General features: G+C 43.6%; 3 protein-coding genes across 4 annotated transcripts; 2 read left to right on the plus strand and 1 right to left on the minus strand.

The window, feature by feature from the left end:
• Window positions 1-134: 134 nt before the first annotated feature.
• rbx1 (ring-box 1, E3 ubiquitin protein ligase) lies at window positions 135-2,537 on the plus strand. The gene is made up of 5 exons (XM_071521871.1): window positions 135-270; window positions 1,164-1,242; window positions 1,578-1,648; window positions 2,014-2,099; window positions 2,309-2,537. The coding sequence occupies exons 1-5, from the start codon at window positions 193-195 to the stop codon at window positions 2,319-2,321; spliced, it is 327 nt and encodes a 108-aa protein (XP_071377972.1). The 5' UTR covers window positions 135-192; the 3' UTR covers window positions 2,322-2,537.
• A 1,334-nt stretch (window positions 2,538-3,871) lies between these two features.
• On the minus strand, window positions 3,872-10,078 carry st13 (ST13 Hsp70 interacting protein). 2 transcript variants are annotated; one of them, XM_071521867.1, is made up of 13 exons: window positions 9,947-10,078; window positions 9,400-9,539; window positions 8,505-8,553; window positions 8,281-8,365; window positions 7,898-7,971; window positions 7,612-7,678; window positions 7,413-7,497; window positions 6,940-7,050; window positions 6,223-6,325; window positions 5,739-5,855; window positions 5,416-5,473; window positions 5,097-5,185; window positions 3,872-4,805 (listed from the first exon to the last, which is right to left on the minus strand). In XM_071521867.1, the coding sequence occupies exons 2-13, from the start codon at window positions 9,507-9,509 to the stop codon at window positions 4,671-4,673; spliced, it is 1,083 nt and encodes a 360-aa protein (XP_071377968.1). In that variant the 5' UTR covers window positions 9,510-9,539; window positions 9,947-10,078; the 3' UTR covers window positions 3,872-4,670. The 2 variants fall into 2 exon arrangements, with proteins under 2 accessions (XP_071377968.1, XP_071377969.1); XM_071521868.1 differs by lacking the exon at window positions 9,947-10,078 and adding an exon at window positions 9,641-9,795.
• A 157-nt stretch (window positions 10,079-10,235) lies between these two features.
• On the plus strand, window positions 10,236-21,943 carry xpnpep3 (X-prolyl aminopeptidase 3, mitochondrial). The gene is made up of 11 exons (XM_071521869.1): window positions 10,236-10,563; window positions 11,405-11,527; window positions 12,424-12,611; window positions 12,752-12,971; window positions 13,905-14,089; window positions 14,884-14,946; window positions 15,447-15,560; window positions 15,734-15,819; window positions 16,310-16,493; window positions 18,888-19,008; window positions 19,833-21,943. The coding sequence occupies exons 1-11, from the start codon at window positions 10,494-10,496 to the stop codon at window positions 19,994-19,996; spliced, it is 1,518 nt and encodes a 505-aa protein (XP_071377970.1). The 5' UTR covers window positions 10,236-10,493; the 3' UTR covers window positions 19,997-21,943.
• The last annotated feature ends 143 nt before the right edge of the window (window positions 21,944-22,086 follow it).

The following is a 22,086-nucleotide window of genomic DNA, read 5'->3' on the forward strand; positions in this document are numbered from 1 at the left end:
GTGTTGATAATGTAAATGATTAATGCCTCTCATACCACATATCCAGCTGATGCACACCAAAACCAGCAAATTATGAGACAAGTAGCCGTAGTCTGTACGCCGACCGAAACTGTACGACTGGCTTAACATCCCCTTTAAAACACCCTGCAGCTTCGGGAAGGTTCACGCGCTCACGCAGATTCTCCAGTCAAGATGGCAGCAGCGATGGATGTTGATACCCCAAGCGGCACAAACAGTGGAGCGAGCAAGAAACGTTTTGAAGTGAAGAAGGTACGATTTTACAAGTTTTAAGTAAACTGCTAGGTGTGTTAAGTGCTAAGGTGTAAATAAACGGTACAGTCTGACGGCACACTTCCCTAACAGCTAACTTCCATGGCCAGCTAAGCCAGCTAAACGTTAGCTTGCTAACGTTCGCGCTAACTAACATTAGCTAGCTGTTAGCTCTATATGTTAGCCTCCCTTACAGGGGCATGAATTTGCACTTCGCTGTTTTGGAATGATGGCTTAATAGACATACCTTAGTCCGTAATGGTCCGATGGGGACCACCAGCTTTTATTTCGGCTAACTGTCGCATATTGACAAAACGAAAAGAAAAGCCCAGTCACAGCACTGACATTTATACGGAAATCAATGGGATTGCGTGAGCTAGCTTAGCCGCTTTCTCTTAGTTCGTTTGAAAGGCCCCCCGTTTGGCCTTCTGTTGACAATGTTTTTGTTGACCTGCTTATTATTGACTTGCTTATTAGTGACTGCTTCTCAAATTAGTTAAAATGTCAAACTGTAGTTAATGAAATCTAATTACAAACTTGTTATGGTTTAGGAAGTGACACTAAAGCCTAAAGTTCGGCAAGTTCTCTGATATACAAGTTATTATGACTAATAATGGCAATATCTATACAGTCCACTAATGAACACTACTGTTCACTCGCTATGCTTCATGCCTCCATTTACAGCTACAGCCATATTGTATGCCATGTTGTTCAAATAAGACATGTACATAGATTTTGAATATTAATGTTTTAAGTCTAAAATGTGAAGCCTGTATGTACTGTGAAACTCCGAGTTGTCATTAAAATGTGAAGAGACTTGAATTCCAGTGTATTATATTATATGTTCTAACCAGGTAAAGATTTTTTATTTATTTATTCTGACTTCTCAACAGTGGAATGCTGTGGCGTTGTGGGCCTGGGACATTGTCGTGGACAACTGTGCTATCTGTCGAAATCACATCATGGACCTCTGTGAGTTAACTTTCAGTTTTGGACTTGACACTGTCTCCTTTATGACTCCATGATAGGCCGTGGATAGTTTTGTGCTGAGTTAACCAGGGACAGCAGCTTAAAAATGCTAGGATTTGTACATTAATTAATAGGTGAGATGTAGAGTGCAGTTCATATCTTGGAAAGGACTAAACAAGGTTCTTCTGGGGTTTGAACTCGGAGTCCGCACTGAGCTCGCACTAGTTGTCGCTGTCTAAATGACATTCATTCAAGACGTGTCCCTCTTGCATGAAACGTTCTTGCTGGGATATCCACCAAAGTGACACATTTTGACATGTTTCTCCTTTCTCCCTCAGGTATAGAGTGCCAGGCCAACCAAGCCTCTGCCACATCCGAGGAGTGCACTGTAGCCTGGGGTGTCTGCAATGTGAGTGAGAGGGGTTGTGAGGTTGCACACACTTCCAGTAATTGACAATATATTGATTGGGTTTGAAAAAGTTGGTATATACTGTTTGAAAGCACCTGCCCCTAAGACACTTCCTTGATCAGGCTGATTTAGATTATTCCATCACACTACCCAGCCATCTTGGTTGGCTAACAGGCCAGTAACCGCCACACATATTACTCAGAGTTTATGCCAGTGAGCCCTAGTGGGCAGTGAGTAAACATAATGATAAATGTTTATTATGAAACCAGAACTATCATAAAGGAATTCTATACTGTTTCTTTTCCCATACTGCCTATTAAATGTCTTTTACCTTGTTTCTCTCTCTCTCTCTCTCTCTCTCACAGCACGCTTTTCATTTCCATTGTATTTCTCGCTGGCTGAAAACCAGACAGGTGTGCCCTCTAGACAACAGGGAGTGGGAGTTTCAGAAGTGAGTATCGTTAGCTATTGATAATTCTATAGTTCTTAAGTTGTAGTGCAGATGTAGAGTGGTTTCTAGTAATCATAGTATAAATATTTTTTTATTTCTTGCTTCATAGACAGTATGACAAGTTGTGAATATTTCCTGATATGAACCGTTGTATTGACATTACACCCTCCCTCTCTCCCTTTCTGTCTCTTTCTGTCCTGTTTTAACAGATATGGACACTAGGTGTAAAATTCCGGACCTCTTTTTCGGCTTTTGCGAGTGTCGCACCCACTGTTGCTTTCCCCTCCTGACTACGACCCCATGTTATCTCTAGACTCTTCCCTCATTTTTGCCCATGACTTTTATTTTAGGTTAGCAGGAAAACAACTTTTTTTAAGTTCAGTTTGCAATGTTGTTGTAAATTAAAGAAAATAAACATCAATGTTCTGTCAAAACAGACCTTGTTTGTACTTTGTTTGTACTGTTAATAGGAAACCCTCTCAAGGGCATCCTGACAGCTGGTTCACTATTCACCTTGTGCACAATAGCCCATTGACTTGTTTACATTTGGCTTTGATAAGGAAATAATGGTAGAAACCTGCAGTTTTTTCTGTGTAACATTCACTTTGAACACTTCAGCCACCTACACGCATTCACGGCCTTATGTCGCCACACTCAGTGACAGGGACTAGCTTCGCCCGAGCAGAGTGGACGGCTCTGACACAGTGATGCAGGACCCACCATGTGTTACACAGCCGGTAATCCTCTGGCAGGAAGACAAATGGCCTGGGAGGATTAAGTGGCCTGGTGACCCAGTCTTGCCGCTCGGCCTGAGACTCTGCCTGATTTACATTATAGGGCCAGTAGAGTGAGTGGAGCTCACTCGCACATTCACACACTTTCCCTCCAAAACAGAAAAAAGAGTCGACAGGCCTAGTTGTTCACTCCAGTCTAAATTGCACAGGAAATCCCAGCCTGTAAGCAAAGTCAAGCAGTTCTGTGTTGACCAAATGTTATGACAGGGACGGTGTTGCCAACCTGCCAGTCTGGCTGGTCATCTTCATATTGGATTGGATATTGGATTATGCTCATTAGACAGAGTTTGAGTGGGTGTTAATGGAAACGGTGTGATAAAAGGCAGTCGTCACTGCCTACAATCCAGACTCTCAGCCAGGGGCAAAAAATAAAGTTACTGTCCTAAAAATTCACAAATGTCTGAGAGCATCTCATTTAATTGTCAAACTGAAGAAATACCTTAATTTTGATTTAAATTAGCAGTTAAATCAAGATAATAAACAAACTCAGTACCACAACAGACCTTTACTGACTAAATACATTTTATGAAAACTCTAGTCTGAAGTGACTGACCTCGCTTTTTACTTAAATAAAATCTGAAAAAATCTATAACCGAACTATTAAACACTACAAAAACTGTTATATTCAAAGTGTTGTTTATTACCAGTAAGTAACCAGTTATAAAATTGGGCAGGCTTGGAACTGGTTTCTATCCTTCCCAACTAGTTTACTGGACATGACAAAATGTATTTGGTTTATGAACAACTTGTTGAGTCTTCTGCAGTGAAAGCTTCTGAGCCGCTGTTCTTTCTCAGAGGAGTAAGTGCAGTCAAAGTAAGGTGAAATCGCCTGTGTTTTTCAGCATGTTCTTCACTCCCAGTCATCCTCTTTCAACAATGGCATTTTCATATCTAATGAATCAGATTAGGAAAACAGTTCAGTCTGGTTATGCAAGATGTCAGCAATGTCAAGAACGCAAACAATTGAAATAGGAACGAATGTCAAACCCATTTTGCAACAACCAAGGATTTATTATTGTGAATCAATATTCTCCCAATAGGGTCAAAAATCAACAAGGACAGTAACATTAATTTTTTTTTTTGCATTTGGAATAACAGACAGACAAGGGAACATGTAACCTTACAGTGAAGGTGAGAGAAAAAAATCATTAAGAGACCTGAGGGGCAAAAAAAGACATCAGTTTACAGGAAAATAATCTGATTTTAAAAAAACAGAGCCAACCATTGCGTGTGAGGTCGGCTCATTATTCAGAGAGAGAGAGAAAGAGACCAGTAGCTGACCCATTACCAGTTGATAAATGGCTGTAAAAATGTTTCTCTGAGCTGGTGGCTTTAAATGCAGGAGCTCCCAGTTTTAGCCGATCCAGATACAGGTTAAAAATACGTCAAACCCGCGGTTAAGCAAAGCCCTAGGTGAGGGGATGTGTGTGACGAGTCAATGGGGTATCCCACGTACCAGACCCTCTTTCAGGTCTCGTTTCTTTACTCCCCGTCTTTAGCTGTTAAGTTTATTGAGAGATCGCTAAGTGCTTACAGGCTGGACTCCGATTTAAGAACATTTACACGTTGCTCTCTAGTCTAAACGAGAAAAAAAAGTTAGAGCATGCCTTTCCTTAGATCCGTCCTACACCATCCTTTCATTCCCATTAACCCGTCACCCGCTCCCCATTTCATCCGTACACAGTGGAATAATTGTTAAGAAGCGTTGTGGCTCTCCGAATTGCTCGAGCACGTATCCCCTCCCCTCTCCTCCCCCCCGGCTTCGGCCCGTTCCTCTCTAGGGCTGCGGCGGGGCCCCGAACTTGGAGCTCAGCTTGGTGATGAGGGCCATGATCTTGGGGTTGCCCTGGTACTTGGCAATGTTGGCGGGGTTCTGCGCCACGTCCTGGAAGGCCGCCATCACCTCTGGGTCCTGGAGTTCAAGTACACAGAACGGGAATCACATGTAAGAACGGCAACGATCATCTTTATCGGTGTAGTGTGTTTCCGAATCAGTTACAAAGTGCTTTCCAAATAAATTGATGAATAAAATCCAATAGAATACACAAGAGAAATAAAACACCAGACCAGTAACCACGAGATCCACTGTCCAGAACTCTGAGCATTCCAGGAGATATTTTACTGAGACAAATCAACCGAACAGTCACAATCTGTGCGACATAAGAGGTGGGACGTCGAAGAGGAACGTTGAGCAGTGACTCACCTTCATGGCGTTGAGCACCTCGGGGTCCTTCAGGAGCTCCCCGATCCCTGGCATGCCGAACGGAGCTCCGCCTGGGAAGCCAGCGCCGCCTACAGGACAACAACTCTATTTAGTAACTGTTGCTTCAGATGATATACAAGCTGCTACAAATCATGCTACAACTGTCACCAGGTTATCTAATGAAATACACCTTTGGAAGCAGAATACTAGAAATCTTTTCCCCCCTATAATGACTGTTATTTGTGTCTCCTGTGAGGACGTCCTGAGTGAATCTCTCTTCCCTTCATGCCACGAACCCAGATCCTTTCCGCTCTCTTACCTGGGAAACCTGGGAAGCCTCCAGCTCCTCCAGAAGCAGCCTGTCTGGCCTCTTCCTCCTGTTCAAAGACACAAGAATAAGAATACAGGCAAAGTTCAGATCTCCAGATCACCAGTACTGCTGATGTTCATATAAACTCCTCTGGTTCAGCTTACAGCACTACACGATGCCTTCAGGAATCGCTGGTGGCGTCTCCTGTATTGCGAACATGCAACGGCGCGCCCTTTACATTCAAAATGAGGAGTAGAAGAAGAAAGCAGTGCGAGGAGGGGGTTCCCCCGTGGGCCCACAGCCTCACTCGCCCTCCTCCCACCGCGACTCACCCTCTGCGCCCGCTCGTGCTCCTCCCTGGCTTTCTTTATCCTCTCTTTCTTCTCCTTGATCTCCTTCTCCTCCCGCTTGCGCTCGTACTTGCGTCTGTGCTCGATGATTTTGTTAGCCTGAGAAGAGACGGCAGCGCGAGAATGAAAACCACACCGCAAAACCCGCAGCCGGGAGTCTCGACGTGGTCTCGGTTTCCCCCGTCAGTCAGTGAGGGATCTGTGTGCCAAGATGCTTTTGAAAACCCAGCTGCATGATGCCACACACAGCCAGTAAAGGATGAGTCACGTTAACCCCAGGCAGTCTAACAGAATTTTGTATATTTTGATGAACTTATTTGCATGCATCAGGACAAGGTTAACAGTTTCAAAGAGGTCAAAAATCTGGATTAACACTTCAAATGATTCTTCTGTAATAAAAAGAAAACTGAAAAGGGTTTGTAAATGAGGTTTTTCATTCCCCCTCCTATGTTCTCAGGTACTGTACCTTAGGCTGGACCTCCTTCAACATAGCACTGGCATCCTCATCGTAGTCCAGTTTACAGGCTGTGGCCAGGTCCTTGACTGCCTCCTCCCAGTGGCCCAGCAGCCTGCGGCAACACACACACACACACACACACACACACACACACACACACACACAAACAAAATAGTGAGGAAAAACAGAAAGTACCGTTTCCAGATGGCACAAGCAGCATGGCATAGAGGGGGGGAAAAAGAGGAATTCAGTGAAAATTGAGGGCATCATTAGTTCAAGTTACCTGTCCTCAAAGATGTTTTATTCAGTTTGCAAACTAGTGGACTACTCCACAAAAGTCTTGGTCCTGAGACAAAGGGCTGGTATATTTTTGTTTGGATGGAAAAAGCTAAATGTCAGTGGTAACTTTTTTTTTGTTTATATGGCAAAACCATAATTGCATTTTAATCGACTAAAAAGATAAGAGCACACTACTTAAGTGATTGATTAGATTTTCATATCTTCATCACTGGTTTGCCCCTACTGTAAGCCAGAGTTTGTTCAGCAGGCTAAATGTTGAATGAGAGCTGCCAAACGAGTCGAGGTGAGTTAAGGTGGTGGTTGTTTATATCTAGGGTGCGGTTATGTCATGCGTGTGTGTGTGTGGGTGGGTGATTCATATTCACCGGTGTGACTGACTGACTTCATGTACTTAAAGCACCCGTGGAGTGTTGCATGGAAACGTACTTGTGAGCCTTCCCCCTCCACTTGTACGGCTGTGCGGAGTCTGGGTTGATGCTGATCGCTCTGTCGCAGTCCCTCTTGGCTGCGTTGGGCTTCTGCATCCGGATGTAGACGCTGACACAAAGAGAAGCACCGCTTGCATTCACCACTCAGTGCTGATTCATAACAGACCGGCGTTAACAAAAGAGTACTGTTTTAGAGCAGAGGGGGAAAAAATAACGGCACGGCTATTGTGACGCATTAACAGAGGAGATCGATCTTGATTGTGAACTGCTGTGTTCGCGGCTGGGTGGTTTTTTTTTTTTTTTTATTATGTGTGGTAGTGGCACATAGCAGAGAGAAGTGTGTCCATGCAAGATGAGCAGCACTTTATGTTCAGTTTGTGTGGGTCTGTCTGATACTGTAGTGGTCTGCCATAAATACATCTGTGAATGAGAGACTGAACGGTCTAAAAATAGCCCAGCAGTGGAACTCACCTGGCCCTCTTGGCATACAGGATGGCTACGCGGGGGTTGAGCTTGATGGCATCAGTGAAGAGATCCAGGGCTTTCTGCAAATCGCCTACATGGAACAAAGACATCGCATGAAAAGCTGATATGTGAAAGATGTTATACATTTATCAAATGCCTTTTAACATACCCAGTGTTCCAATTTCTGAAAAGAACATCAACCTACCCTCTCCTAGAGCGTTGATAGCCTCCATCTTCTTCTCATTGGCCTGGTCCATCATCTCCTCTGTGACCTGAGGGGGACATACAAGTTCAGTCAAATCCTGCCTACGATATCAAAGCCTAGATATTTCCCTTAGCCAGGCCTGGATTCTCCTTTGGTAAACCGATAGCCGTTTGGTTTCCACATGAGAGAGCAGGGTTTGAATCCAGCTGAAAGCATTAATGATTTATGGCTAGATCAATCTGTGAGCAATGGATTACAGAAAAAAAAAACACAAAACATATTTCACCTCCAGGTTTTCAAAGTCTCCCATCTCCTGAGGTTCATCTGTGTCTGGCTCGATCACTCCCTCGTTGTCGATTTCTGAGGGAGCAAAACGGGGAAACCCAACATTTACCAAAACATTAGGTCAGGTTCATGTCAGGACATAACCTACTTCCATACAATCAATATCCATTACTTAAAAGCTTAACTTACTCTCCAAGGTGGCATATGTGGATCAGGTGAATGACACACGCTAACACAGACTTGATAAATTTAGTCTCTCCATAGGAACCAGGCTTATTAAAACAGTCTTGTCCTGTGGGGAGCCGCTGAAGGAAGGCCCTGCACCCATTTGAGTCCCGAGCTATAATTACAGAAACTCTGTTGTAAGGCGTGAGACGGACGTACCGATATCACTCTCCTCGCTCTCAGATGGGACAGGAGGCTCGGGGGGTGGAGCAGAGGTGGGGGGCGGGCCACAAGGACAGCCACCCTACAGATGAAACATTTATTACAATTCACTCATGTTCAATACTATTTACCTTCATTTTTTCCCTCTCTTTGTTCGTCTCTGCCCTAAATGATACTGTACAATGATACGATTTAACATAGAATATTCATGTTTTTTTCACCTTGCATGAACCCTCTGTCTTGGGTTGGGGTGGAAGTGTTGCACCCATGCTGCAATATGAAGATATGGAGAAGAATTCAGTGAGCAATTCATGGCCAACTGATGCACTAACCAGTCTATCCACCTGCACTTGAACATATTACACCCATGAAGAGTCCCCATGAAGATTAAACAACTACTTTATTTATCTCTATTTAAGTTCCTGTTCCCACACTGTAAATGCACCCTGGATGCGTTGTAACTCAGTGAAGACGACAGTTTGGTGTGAAAAGAACATCAGTGACATTTTGGCCAAAAATCAGCATTATATATCATTGGAAAGCTCATGCTGAGCTCTATCTGATGGCCAGAACACATCTGTGATCAGGAACAAAATTAAAATTAAAACAAAGGGGAAAATCCTGTTTTTATAGAAGATCAATTTACTGAATCTTAATCTAAAGTATGAATAGTTCCTATGTTATGTTCTGAATAAAAAAAAAGATTTTGCTGTGCTGTAAAATTAGGATAATATCACTTACGCCCCATCAGCTGTAAACCCTCTTAGATTAAATAAGTAAATGTTGCCTGGTTGGATTCAGTGCTCTATATGCTCTTTGGGGGAAATCTGCATTTGACAAGGCATGTTTTCTAATTTTTATTTTTACATCAGATCAAAGATAGTATTTCCTCTAGGCAGACAAGAGACCCTGCCTCTATAGCAGAGAGTGGGCGGGACGGGGCACATGTTAGTAGTCCTAAGTATATGGCCTTATCTAAGCACATTAGTGAAACCCGAATGAATAAGCCATCTAAATCCCCTCTGAATCATTAAAATAACGACAAGCCGGGCAACCGCTCGTGCACGTCGGGACAGCTGTGGGCTCCGAGAAGACTTAACCCCGCGGTGTACTGACCCGTGCAGCCAGGTCCTGAGGAAGCCCATTTCGGGAAGGTGCAACACCGCGGGATTGGAGTCGCACAGCTGCACGAAGGCCTTCAGCTCGGACACTTTCCGCGGGTCCATGCTGCCGTCTCAGGTCCAGCACACAGCGCGCTGCAGGTGGGGAAACAGGAAGAGAAACAAACATTAACTTAGCTAACACGACTAGCTTAGCCAACGCGTTCGGTAGCTCGTGTTTAGCTAGGTTTGCTTACCGTTACTGAACGCAAGGCTGAATGAATGAGCGTTACAACAACCTCACACTTTGAAGAATCGACCGTTCAACCGACTACAAACGCAGTTCAGGCACTTGCAATGACTTAATGCAATACCACACACAATATCATTAACACACCGCCTATATAGATGGTAGCAAGACAGATGTTTCTGGAAATGGATTTTGCAAGTAAGCCGAGTGACGCGGTGATTGTTTGACGCATGATAGCTGCAATATACGGACGATGCAAACAGCAAACATCGACGCGGTTGCCAGAAACCACAACAGTCGACGGGAGACCCACCTGATCAAACACTCGAACCTTTCACGGCTGAGAAGTAAAAAAAAAACTACAGGAGACGTGCAGTCGATTATCCGCCACAACGCTGCTTCAATGGTGGCGTCGCTCCGGTGTTTTCATTCAGGCGGTTGTCGGCCAGCCCTTCAAAACACAGGGTCCTGCCCGCTGTGAACAAGTCGCGAGGGAAACGGGTAATTTTGTCTCATCCAATCAGAGACGCCTTGTGACCTCCTCCCCACCAATCATCGCGAGGGTCTTAAAGGAAAAGGCCGAAGCTGTCACCTTCTGAATGGCAGGGCAGCTAGCAAGCGTTCCTGTCAACGCAAAAAACAGTTGTAGGGGAGTTTAAAACACGACTTAAGCGGCACGTCTGGTTCTCATTTGACAATATACAGTCGTCTGTCCACCGTAACTTCCCAGTGTAGTTCACTGCTCTCTACTTTGTCATTAAATGTGCCTCATGTGAGCACCTGATACACCGCCGTGCCCAGCACAGCCCAGGCAGACATCATGGTGGGCTTTGACTGAACCGTCTCGCCGAGTTGCAGCGATGTTGCCCTCAACCAGCAGTCTGGTCAGGTCGGCTGTCAGGCTGCTGCCACGCTCCAACTGGAGCCGAGGTGAGGTGTGGTGCTGTGGGGTTTACCGGCTGTCATTTCATCTGAATGGAGCCCAACTGACTCCACATTGTGCTCTCTCACCCATAAAAAAAGTCTTATGCAAGTTCAGTGTTTCGTTTGTATGTAACAAGGCTGTTTTGCTGTCATTATATCACCAGCTTTTCAGTTAAACATCCCAGAAACCCATGACAACTTCAGCCATATCTGTTTCTATATTTTGTAGATCAAATGTGCTGTGCTAAAGCTGATGTATTAAAGGAACAGTTCACTCCAAAATGTAAATTCAGTCTACTCACTGCTCAGTCAGTCGAAACTCCATACAAGTTCATAGGACCATCAAACACACAGCGAGTTTGGGGGAGAGAGGTGGGAGTTTTGACTGGCATGAGTAGATAATGACAGAATTTTCATTCTGGGGTGAACTGTTCCTTTAGTATTACCCTTGATATGAAAACATGCATTGAAGTCTGATATTACATAATAAAGGTTTCATGCAGTGTCCTACAATCAGTGTTGTAGTACGCAAGTCTTGGACTCGGAATCAAGTCCCATTTTGATGACTTATGACTTGACTTGAATATCGATGGCTGGGACTTGCCCATTGAGGAGCTGAACTTGGGTCAAGTGATAAATGAAGATTCCTCCACCACGTATTGTGAGCTTCACTTACATATGACTCGACTCGGACATGACCTTGGTGACTTGGATTCTGATTCGAATATTGAGGCCTTGGGACTTGACTCGGACTCAATGTTTAGCGACTCGACTACAACACTGCCTACAGTGCTCACTGCACAGTACAAGAGTATCTGCTGTCTTAGTTTGTTTTTTTGGTCTGTAGGATGTGTCTGGTGCCCATGCAGGAACATTTCTGTGAAACCTGGAGGTTTGAAACCAAAGACGGTTCCTCCTCGGTACTTGGGCCAGCCCAGCCCGTTCACCCATCCACACCTCATCAAACACGGTGAGTATTTTCATACAGCAGCAACAGGGTGGTGGTGGCTACCATCTGCTGTCTACACTATCACATGGTGATGACTAATGTGATGTAAGAGTGACTAGTTGGATATTTCACACGGTGGCTCTGGAAAATAAAGTGGTGGCACTTTTGCACTTTTTTGGGAAAACTGTGATGCATACAGTCTTAAAGTCACAATGAAACAGCATTTTGAGAGCATCTTGCTTCCTTAATGTGAAGTATTTCCTGTGGAACAGGATATCGGGGCGGGACATAAGGCAGGGAGGGATCATTCAAAAGTGTAAACCAATGGGATATCAGTTATGGAGAGCGAGGCAGTTTTATTTGATGGGAAGGGTGGAGGGGTGGGATTTTTAAAAAACCTGTGATGGTTTTATTGATTGGAATTTTTATTACACCACGCCTCCTGGTATAGCATGAGGTAATCATGAAATGTAGTTTTCCACAAATTAAATTGGATTGGTAATTGGATTTTGATATAAAAATGCAAGACATTTTTTGGGGTGCATTTGGGTGTATATTATGGCATCAAAAATTATTAGTTAACAAGGTGAAAAATTCATTTTTCATTTCATTGTGACTTTAAGTCAATTCAGCAAACATGTCAGCTATTCAGGATGTACGCGTCCTGGTGGCAGAGCAACAAATTGTTTTTTATCCATTGTTTTCGCGTTAGGAGAAGAAGCTACTATAGATTCCAGTGATAGACACTACTATCCTTCCCTTTCTGCAGCATCCAGTGTTTGTAGTTGTAGTTACAGCTCTAATAGATCCCAGACTTAATTCAGCACTGCACTACAAGTTACAGAAAAGAGAACAATGCGCAATATTCCAACTCCATTTTACACCGACACACCACATATCTGTCCTCTGCTCTTCAGGTGAGGTGACTCCAGGCTTGAGCCAGACAGAATATGAGCTCCGCAGACACAGGCTGGCCTCCCTCATCGAGGCCCAGGCGGATCGGCTGGGACCCTCTGCCTCCTCCAGCACCCATCTGGTCATCGTTTTGTCCCACCCAACCCGCTACATGACCAATGACATCCCTTATCCCTTCCACCAGAACCAGGTACTCATTTGGTTTCAGGTTGCATTCCACCTCCCTTCTTCAACTTCATCTTTGTGTTCTTTGTTGTTGCTGTCTTCCTCTCATTTCTTTCCCTTCTGCCTTTGTTTGGTGTTGCTGGTGCTGAACCCTACTCTCCCCAGGATTTCCTCTACCTCAGTGGCATCCTAGAGCCCGACAGTGCCTTGGTTCTGCACGGGAGAGGCAGACCAGACCAGGCCATCTTATTCGTGCCCCGCAGAGACCCAGCGAGGGAGCTCTGGGATGGGCCCAGGTCGGGGAAGGACGGGGCGGCTGCTCTGACTGGCATAGAGAGAGTTCATAGCACCGAGGAGCTGGGTGTGGTGCTCAAGAGCCTGAAAGGTGGGTGGCTGGGTGGGTGGGAGTCGGAGGTTGCGTGTCTCTTTACAGCACAAACCTTGTTTTCTTGTTTTTTGTCAAAGGACAGGACATGCTGTTGCATCTTTTGAGCAGCAGTGGTAGCTGAGCATGTTTTTAGCGCTCGATAGCTTTCAATAGTTGCATAGCAACAGCAGTAACCGTGGTCAGAGCTTCCCACAAGCATCTGTTTAGCACTGCCAGTTAAAGAAGTGGTGCTTGGTGGACACAGAGCGTAAAGGAATAGTTCACCCCAAATACAAAATTCAGTCATTATCTACTCACCCCCATGTCAGTCGAGCCTTGTAGGACCATACACAGCGAGTTAGCCCCCTGTAGTTCCATCTCGGCCTTCTCCCAAACTATTAAAGTTAACAGTCTGTTAATCGGTTTACAGCTCAAAAAAAAAAAGCATAAAATAACAGCTTGTGCAGCAAAATCCAAGTGTTTTGTAGCCAAACGATTGCACTCTGGGTCCAAAAGTCCAATATTTATCTCGCTATCCCACAGATTTTCCTCACTGGCAATGCTCTGGTGGCTCACCCTTCAGCGCTCTGACAGGCGACTCTGCTTGCTACTGTAGGGACTGTTGGTGCGTTCAAGGACAAAGCATTGTCAGGAGTAAAATATAGGAGCCTTGTTAACTTTGATAGTTTGGGATAAGGCTGAGATTAAACTGCAGGGGCGAACTCGCTGTGAGTTTGGTGCTCCTACAAACTTCGATGGAGTTTCAACTGACATGACGGCGAGTAGATACTGATTGAATTTTCATTTTGGGGTGAACTATTCCCTTAAGAAAGGGGAGGCGGCATTTCAGCACTGACTGATGTCCAACTGGAAGTAGCTCAACTTCCCACTCTCTCTCTCTCGTCCTCCTAATCTGTTTCTCTTACCGTAGCTCTTCCCTGTTTCTTGCAGGTACGATGGTGTGGTATGACAGTTCTCAGCCAGCCCACCCGCGGCTCCACCAGACTCACGTGTGTCCTGTGCTGGAGGCGGGGCCAGTGGCCCGCTCTGTCCGGCCCCTCACACACTCCCTCAGGGCCCTCAAGAGCTCAGCAGAGGTGGCTCTCATGCAGGAGGCCGGCCGCATCACAGCACAGGTAGGTGTTTCATTCAAGTTTTCACATTTTTTCGCCTTTTTAGCTCATTTTAACTATCATACCATACACGCATTTGACAATTTATGCCATCAAAATAAAAAAAATAAGTTATTTTGTTGTATTTATATATGATGATAATAATAATAATAATAACCTTTATTTGTATAGCACCTTTCATACACAACATGCAGCTCAAAGTGCTTTACATCAATAAAAGGCAGATAAAACAGATAAAAAGATAAAATTCATATAAAAGAACAAGCAAAATGCATTGCATTAAAATAATCAAATCAAGTAAAATAGAAAGATAAAAGAACACAACAAATACTCCCCCCATATATTTTTCTTTAACTTTTTTTTCCCCTGTCCTTCCTGATTCTACTCTGATCTGATATTTACGTCAGATCTCACTGCCTAAGGCAGACGAGAATCATAGATTCTCCTCTTGGTCAAAGTGTTCCATATCAAAATCTCATTACTTTTACTTCCTGGAAAACAGGAAATTGTTAGCGACCATAAAAATTTCAACCAATAAAACCACCACAGCCCATAAACCATCAGGGATATTAACCACATAATATCAGATTTTCACAAGGCTCATCATTCAGTACATCAATCATGCATACAACAGGACCCTATATATAGCTATTCAGGTGAGTTTTGACATAAACTTCCCTTTTAAGATAGTACAGTGTAGAAAATGTAATATTAAAGCCCATTTACAATGCATCAACATGTCTATGAATGCAATGTCAGTGATAACATCGTTTACTTTCCAATTGGTTGTCTTGCAGGCGTTCAGGAAGACGATGGCTCTGTCTCAAGGGGACGTTGATGAAGCCGTGCTCTTTGCCAAGGTAACTGACTGACTCTGTATGGCTGTTAACTGTGTAGCCTGCTATATCTCTGTCTAATATTGATCAGGCTCTTTTATGTGATTACTGTGACCATAAGTGTCCATTGATTATTTAGTCAATATGGTAGAAATTAACATTATTCTGAATTAGCACTGTACGATATTGACAAAGAATCATATGCTTTTAATTTCTGAATTCTGTAATTGTGAAATAAAGTGAGATGCAGATGTACACTGCTCTTTCCACAACTTTGCTCAGTTTAAATAAAATGAAAACTTTTCTCATGTAAAAAAGGCCTTTTAGACCAGGAATTCTGTACAGCACAGGAATATATATATATAATATATATATAAATCACCTCTGAGGAAAAACTGCAAATCTGTTTTCAATCTGGTTTTTAATGTCCAGTGTTTGAAACGGACACTGGTGTCACAGCACACTCACAGCCTATAGTCACGTCTCAGGTAGAAAGACTTTTATAACATATTATCTTCTTCCAGTTTGATTTTGAGAATCGGATCCGTGGTGCCAACTTCCTGGCCTATCCCCCTGTGGTTGCTGGAGGAAATCGAGCCAACACACTGCACTACATCAACAACAACCAGATTATCAAGGTAAAGGGACATGTTGAATGTGTGCACGGATTTGGCTGCACAATCTCAAGACAGTCCCATTGGATAAGGTGCAATAAACACTTACAGTTTGTATATAATTAAGTAACAAACAAATGATCGACTAGCCTAAATGATTGGCCATAAGTGTTTTTTCCCGTTCTTTCCTCCATCAGGATGGAGAAATGGTGCTGCTTGATGGTGGTTGTGAATACTTTGGTTATGTCAGTGATATCACTCGCACATGGCCAGTGAATGGAAAGTAAGTAGTACTTGTCCTTTACAACTCCTCCATAGAACAAATGTCTTCTACCTGGGCAGGGTCCCATGTATGTGTGGGCCTTGGACTGGAGCACCTCTTGACTGTAGAAGAAAGTGAACAACAAAACTACCACCAAGCTGCCCTTGAGCAAGACACTTAACCTCCACTTGCTTCACTGAGGCTGCTGACAGTGGAAGACAGGTTGTACTGGGCTGCCAGGTGGGAATGTGTGTAACTTGTGAGTGTGAAGCGGGGCGTTGCTGAAAAGAGCACACTTGTTCAGGAAACCTTCTCTGGGTAAACAAAGGTTAATATAATACCAGCCCTTCTCTCCCATCTAGCAGCCAAATTAGATGAGTGTTAGTATTTGAACCGGAGGAGGGAGTTTTAACAAACCATTTCAAGTCTGTTACAGAAGACTGATGCCAACACACCTTGGCTGTTCCCTGCCCTCCCCTTTTGTTTACATCCTCCACCTCCTTCCTTCCAGGTTCGGCCCTGCCCAGGCGGAGCTGTACGAGGCCGTGCTGGAGGTGCAGCGGTCCTGTCTGTCCCTGTGCTCCCCAGGCGTCAGTCTGGACCACATCTACACCACCATGCTGGCCCTGCTGGGACGGCAGCTCAGGCAGCTAGGCATCGTCAAGGCCAGCACCAGCGACGCTGACGTACTCAAGGTAGGATAAATTCCAATCTGTATGTATGGACATGTTTTGCGTAAAAGCAGGGAGCAGCCCTTGGCTTTGGGAAAACAGAGTTATTGTCTGGAGACATGAATAGCATTAAGGACTAATATGCGCTATTTAAAAGCAATAAAGGCTCAGTTAAAATGTCTCATCTTCCCTGCTTCCTTACGAAGGTCCCTACTGACTGATTTAAATTTAAACTTGCACTACTTGAGCTGCACATTATTCAGCTTCACAGGTGTTCATACATGAAAACTGTATTTTCAGATCATAATATTCAGGTGCTCCTTGTGCTTAACTATTACACAGCTAATTACTGTTCTGCACAAGCCTGGTAAATAAAGGGAAGTGACTGTGTGGCCTCCATTTGTGTTGTCAAATATTACCTGCGTTGAAGACCTTTTAATTGTTAACGGTTATACAGTGTACTGTTAGCAAAGTGAGCATAAATTAATGACTAATCCATCTTGATTTTTAGCTTTTCAAAGCACATATTAACAGCAAAATGAATATTTACCAGAGAGACTAAAATAGAACGGAAAAGCCTAAGATTGAATTTCATTCACCTCTAAACGGGCCAATGTGTAGCGCATTTCAACTTCCACGCTCACATTATATTGTTGGATTTTCATACTGCTCATGTAAAATAAATTGTCTCTTCCCCTGCTGTTGAGTAATGTAAGACAAATAACAATCAACCACATAAGAAAGAGCCAGGATACTATCAATTTATCGCTTTTACTATCTCAGCTGTCCATTGAATTGAGACATTTTTGGTATATCTTGTGTTTATTTTTAGCCACACCAATGGTTTGTGGTCAGGAAATAGCCATAAGCTCCTCTGGCCAATTTAAACGATGAAATGGTGACCTAATTACACCCTTCATAAAGCACAATATGCCAGTATAACTACCTATAATAGAGGCACTCCTTTCCTGCAGTGGTTCTTTTCAGGGAAATGAATGAAGCAAGCCAAACCAAAGCTTAATGTAAATTTATTCAACTGGTTTCTGTTAAAAAAAAAAAAAAAAAAAAAAAAAATCAGAAGTCTCTCTGGAAAAGTTTGGAACGAGAAGCGTGGGGTAATAAAACAAAGGATGATTTGTGGCTGCCAGGGAGCTGTTTGTTCAAGACGCATAGCAGACTGACACATTAATTCTTCATTAAGACAAAGAATAATGAAGTTGCATCTAAAAGAAGGAATTGTTGCCAGGTTTGCTCATTTTTCTAGATACAAACTAGGGAAGGCCTGGAAAGCCCCGAGCCTCTTCCTCGGACTTGTTGGCTTCTGCCTTGGCTGAGTGATTGATGTTTGAGTTTCCATGTGGGAAGACCTCGATTCAGAACTGGGCCCATAATTATCAATTCTCTCAGAATAGGAGTTTGGATGTAGCACCACTCACTAGGTCCACTTGACCGTCTCTCTCGCAATAGATGCAAATGGAGAGGCGGGGCTGAGCAGAAACACAGGGGAAAAAATCCACACTCGTCCCTTGAGCGTGGATTCCCAACTCAATCTCGTATTTTTAGATAGGCGGTGAACAAAATAGAAACATCTAGTTTGTGTTTTTGTCAGCCTGTCATGGCGTTACCCATGCTGACTTTGCATATTTGTCTGTCTCCGCTGTCAGCAGACTGTAAAATGGTACGAATTACTCCCTTTGTAATGCTGACAAGAATACGGATAATGGCCACACACTATTTGGGGTTTTTGAAAAATGAACTTGACATGGGAATGCTTTTGCCTCCATGCAAACTATAAATCAAAGTACATAGACATTGAAACCTTCGATGTGGGGGGTAACGTACACAGAATGCAACACAGAACGCAAAGCAGACACACAAGGTGCAGAGATCTTATCCAGACTGTCTTCATTAGAGGCTTAGTCATAGGTGTCATTGTAACAACTTTGATTAAAGGGCCAAGCCATAATTTGTGCGTTTTTCTTTTACTTGCATGTTAACCAAGTCCTTGGACAGAATTGTAAGCTGTGATTGATATCACATTTTGACACCAAGGCCCTCAAATTATCTTGTATAATACTTGTATGTGCCAAGGATTCCTCAAAATTGAATGACTTGTTTTGTAGATTCAAAATGGGATAAAACATGAGATTGATAGTTTCTTCATAAAGCCAGACTGTCATATAAGCCACCAGTTGAATTTGTGTACAACTTTGAGGAATAAAGTTGTTATGCTCCAACATTGAGTTATGTCCCTTTTTGGTTTGGATGCCTCACTCCTTTAACGCTCTGTTAAGGAAGGTAGAAAATGTTATTACTTGTTAACAGTTATGACGAAGCAATGCTCTGGGACAGTTTTATACAAGCGGCCCCTGGTCTGTCACACCTTCATGGCCATGGTTTTGTTTTTGCTGGTCCCAGGCTGCACGACGCTACTGCCCCCACCACGTTGGTCATTACCTGGGCATGGACGTCCACGACACTCCTGACCTGTCCCGCTCCCAGCCTCTGCAGCCCGGGATGGCCATCACCATAGAGCCAGGTACAGGGAGACGGGGGTTTAAATGGCCTCTCACTCTCTTTTTCCTCTCTCTTTTTCTTCTCTCATGCATGCACAGAGTGCTGCAGCTGAAGGATGGAGTAACCCTTTCTCTTCCTCTCCATCTAATTACTATAGACTTACATTGGATGGTTGGGTCAGAGTGTGCTGAAATGCACCACACACACACACTTTGAACACATTTATTTTTCTCTGTAACAGTCACAAGTTCTCTCTCTAACACTCGAAGCACTCATGCACACAAACATTGTCCCACGTGCATTTTATGCAGAATACAAACTTTAATCTGAGCAATCCAGTTCCATTGTTAACATTATTGCATCTATTCTATGCATCCTGTGTATGCTTGTGTTTTTCATTTGTTGAACTTATGGCTCTTGTCGCTCCTGTTGTAATTTTCCACATGGGGCGATTTAAAGGGGTAAGACACACTAAAACATGTTTTTTGAGATGTTAACTGATATCTAGGTGTTGTTTGAGATGGAAGAAAATACTAGGCATTACCTCCACATATAAGTGCATATGTTGATCTGCTGATGTTTTAGGTGCTAAATTGACAATTCCCTTTTTTCGTGGGTTAAAAGTCATGAGTAGGTGAATATAATTGGATGTTTAGTGTGTTACTTTAGTTAGACTCTACGTAATGAGATTGATTTGATAACCACTCCTCTTCCCTCTTCACCGCTGCTCTCCACACCCACTTCATTGCATGTTTCAAACTAGCAGGGTAGGCGGAGAGGGAGTGAAACTGGGGCTACCGTCACCGTTTAAGTTGCCGACACGTGTCTCCCTCTCTCTCGTCACAGGCTTGTACATCTGTGAGGACGACCAGGTCCCAGAGCGTTTCCGTGGCCTGGGGGTCAGGATCGAGGACGACGTGGTGATCCGGGACAAGGGGGGCCCTCTGATTCTGTCCTCCGACGCACCAAAGACCGTTGCCGATGTGGAGCGGGCCTGTGCCCAGGGATAGAGCAGACAGAGAGGGACGAGTGACTGAGCTACAGCATCGAGGCCCGGCAGTGTACTGTGTGTTTCACGGTGATGATGTCGTCAGGCTCAGGGCCCGTGTGCGTGAAAGGGGGAAGCACACTACAAGACTTCTGGTTTAAGTCTGGATTAAGCTAGCCCACACACATCTAGAAAACTGACTGTAATGTTATCTGTATAGGAGCTAAATGCCTAAAATGTGAAACCCAACAATACTTAAACAAATATTGTAGTGTGCTTCCACCCTAACAGTTATGAAGAACTGATCTAAAACCCGCTGGTTAGGTCCAGTGACCATGTAAACAATGTTAATTTAAGAGGCAAGGTGATCTCAGATCAGCAGTCACACTCTTAACATACTTGAGGATATGGGCCCAAGCCAAAGTGGAAAATCAGGAAAAACGTGATTTATTTTTTTTTATAGGTCAATGAACCAAGTGCATAAAGATGTCAGCCTCCTGAACTTCTACCCTATTTGTTTCTATTTTTCACCATTGCATCAGGTCACATCAGGGTATGATTGCTTGTTCATTCACTCACTCACATACATACATTCTCTCATACCTGCATACACACACACTCTCAATTTCTCTGTCTGACATGCACTTTTTAAAATTCCTTCATTAAAACACACTGTTGACAACCTTTTGGTGTGACATCACTCTTTCCCAAACCTGTCCTACAGTACAAAACACCAAAACGGCAACATCCACTCAGCCATATGAGCTCACTTGGTATGCCTTGTACTGGTGGATGGACAGGAAGCACCAGAGGAGGCCGCCCTCTTTATGCACGAGGTTGAAATAATCAAGAAGTGAAAGAGGACTCTATCCAAAACACAGCTCCTCCTGATAAACCTGGATAATGATGAGACCCATGCACTGAAATGGTTTGAAAGTGTACAATGACATGGTTTTGTGTGTGTGTGTGCTTGTGTATGCAGAGAGAGGTGTGTGTGCGCGCATTTGTGTTCACTCGGAGAGAAAAGTGTGAGCACATTCAAAGACGATGGCAGGGTGAGGCTCTCTCGGTGTGCAAAGGTCATCAAATTATGCTTTTATAGATATAAAAAAATGACCTCATCCTTCCCTCTTTTATAACTAATAAATCCTCCAGGTTTGTTTTAGGTTATAGGAAAGAACTCCGGAGTCAATTTACTGACACTTTTTTGTTTTACTTAGCGCGATCTGAAGAATGCCTCATTGAAAGTGACCCTTTGTGGTTGAATGATGATGATGATGATGATGATGATAGGGGGTGCATGATATTTTACATTGAATGCATTGATGAATGTTTCATCTCAGGGTTACATAGGTGCAGATTTGGGGGCAGACAGGGGGACATGACCACCACAATATTAGAAGAATCTTCCCCCAAGCACATTTTGTGATTCTCTTAAAAAAAAATGGAGCCCTTCCCATAGTTGTTTGAAACTCCTTATGCATGCATATTAAGGCATTTTCGACAGCAAATTACTGCCATGTTTGATATGTTTATGAATGTTTTCCCTTCAGGTCACGGGTTCAGAATAGGAATGTCTGACTGTATTTCACTTTGTAGTTCTCCTCACTCTGTCATACCTGCATATCTTTTCTCATGCAAATGCATACATTTGATGTCGATCTTGCGGGTGAAGTAAGGGGAAAAGTGTTCCCAAAGTTCCCAAAGTGGGCCCAGGGACCTCCAGGGGTCTTTGAGGGAATTCCAGGGGGTCCACAGAAAAAAAATGTGTTTAATTTCAGTATTATTCCGCTCCCACTGACTATCACCTCACCTACAGTATATACAGTTCTATATATATTGGCCTAACTGTAACTACAAAATCTTCCCAGATGGGGTTCTATAGGACAAAATGTGATATCTTATTCAATGGGGTCTGTGGTCTATAGTGGATCCATTTGGGGGGTCTTTGATAGGAAAAAGTTTGGGAACCCCTGATTTTTTTTTAGGCTACTACCGTGCCCATGGTATGTAATTGTGATTTGCTGCCCTGGGTTTCATTCAGACTGTTCACCCACAAAAAAAAAACAAAAGTTGAAGTGAACTTCCGCCCTTGCGTGGTTAAATAATTGA

Source organism: Centroberyx affinis, unplaced genomic scaffold (assembly GCF_046629955.1).
Source record: "Centroberyx affinis isolate AG114_WGS23_722 - 3 ecotype Tasmania unplaced genomic scaffold, CSIRO-AGI_Caff_v1 ptg000937l_1, whole genome shotgun sequence".
Lineage (NCBI taxonomy): Eukaryota > Metazoa > Chordata > Actinopteri > Beryciformes > Berycidae > Centroberyx > Centroberyx affinis.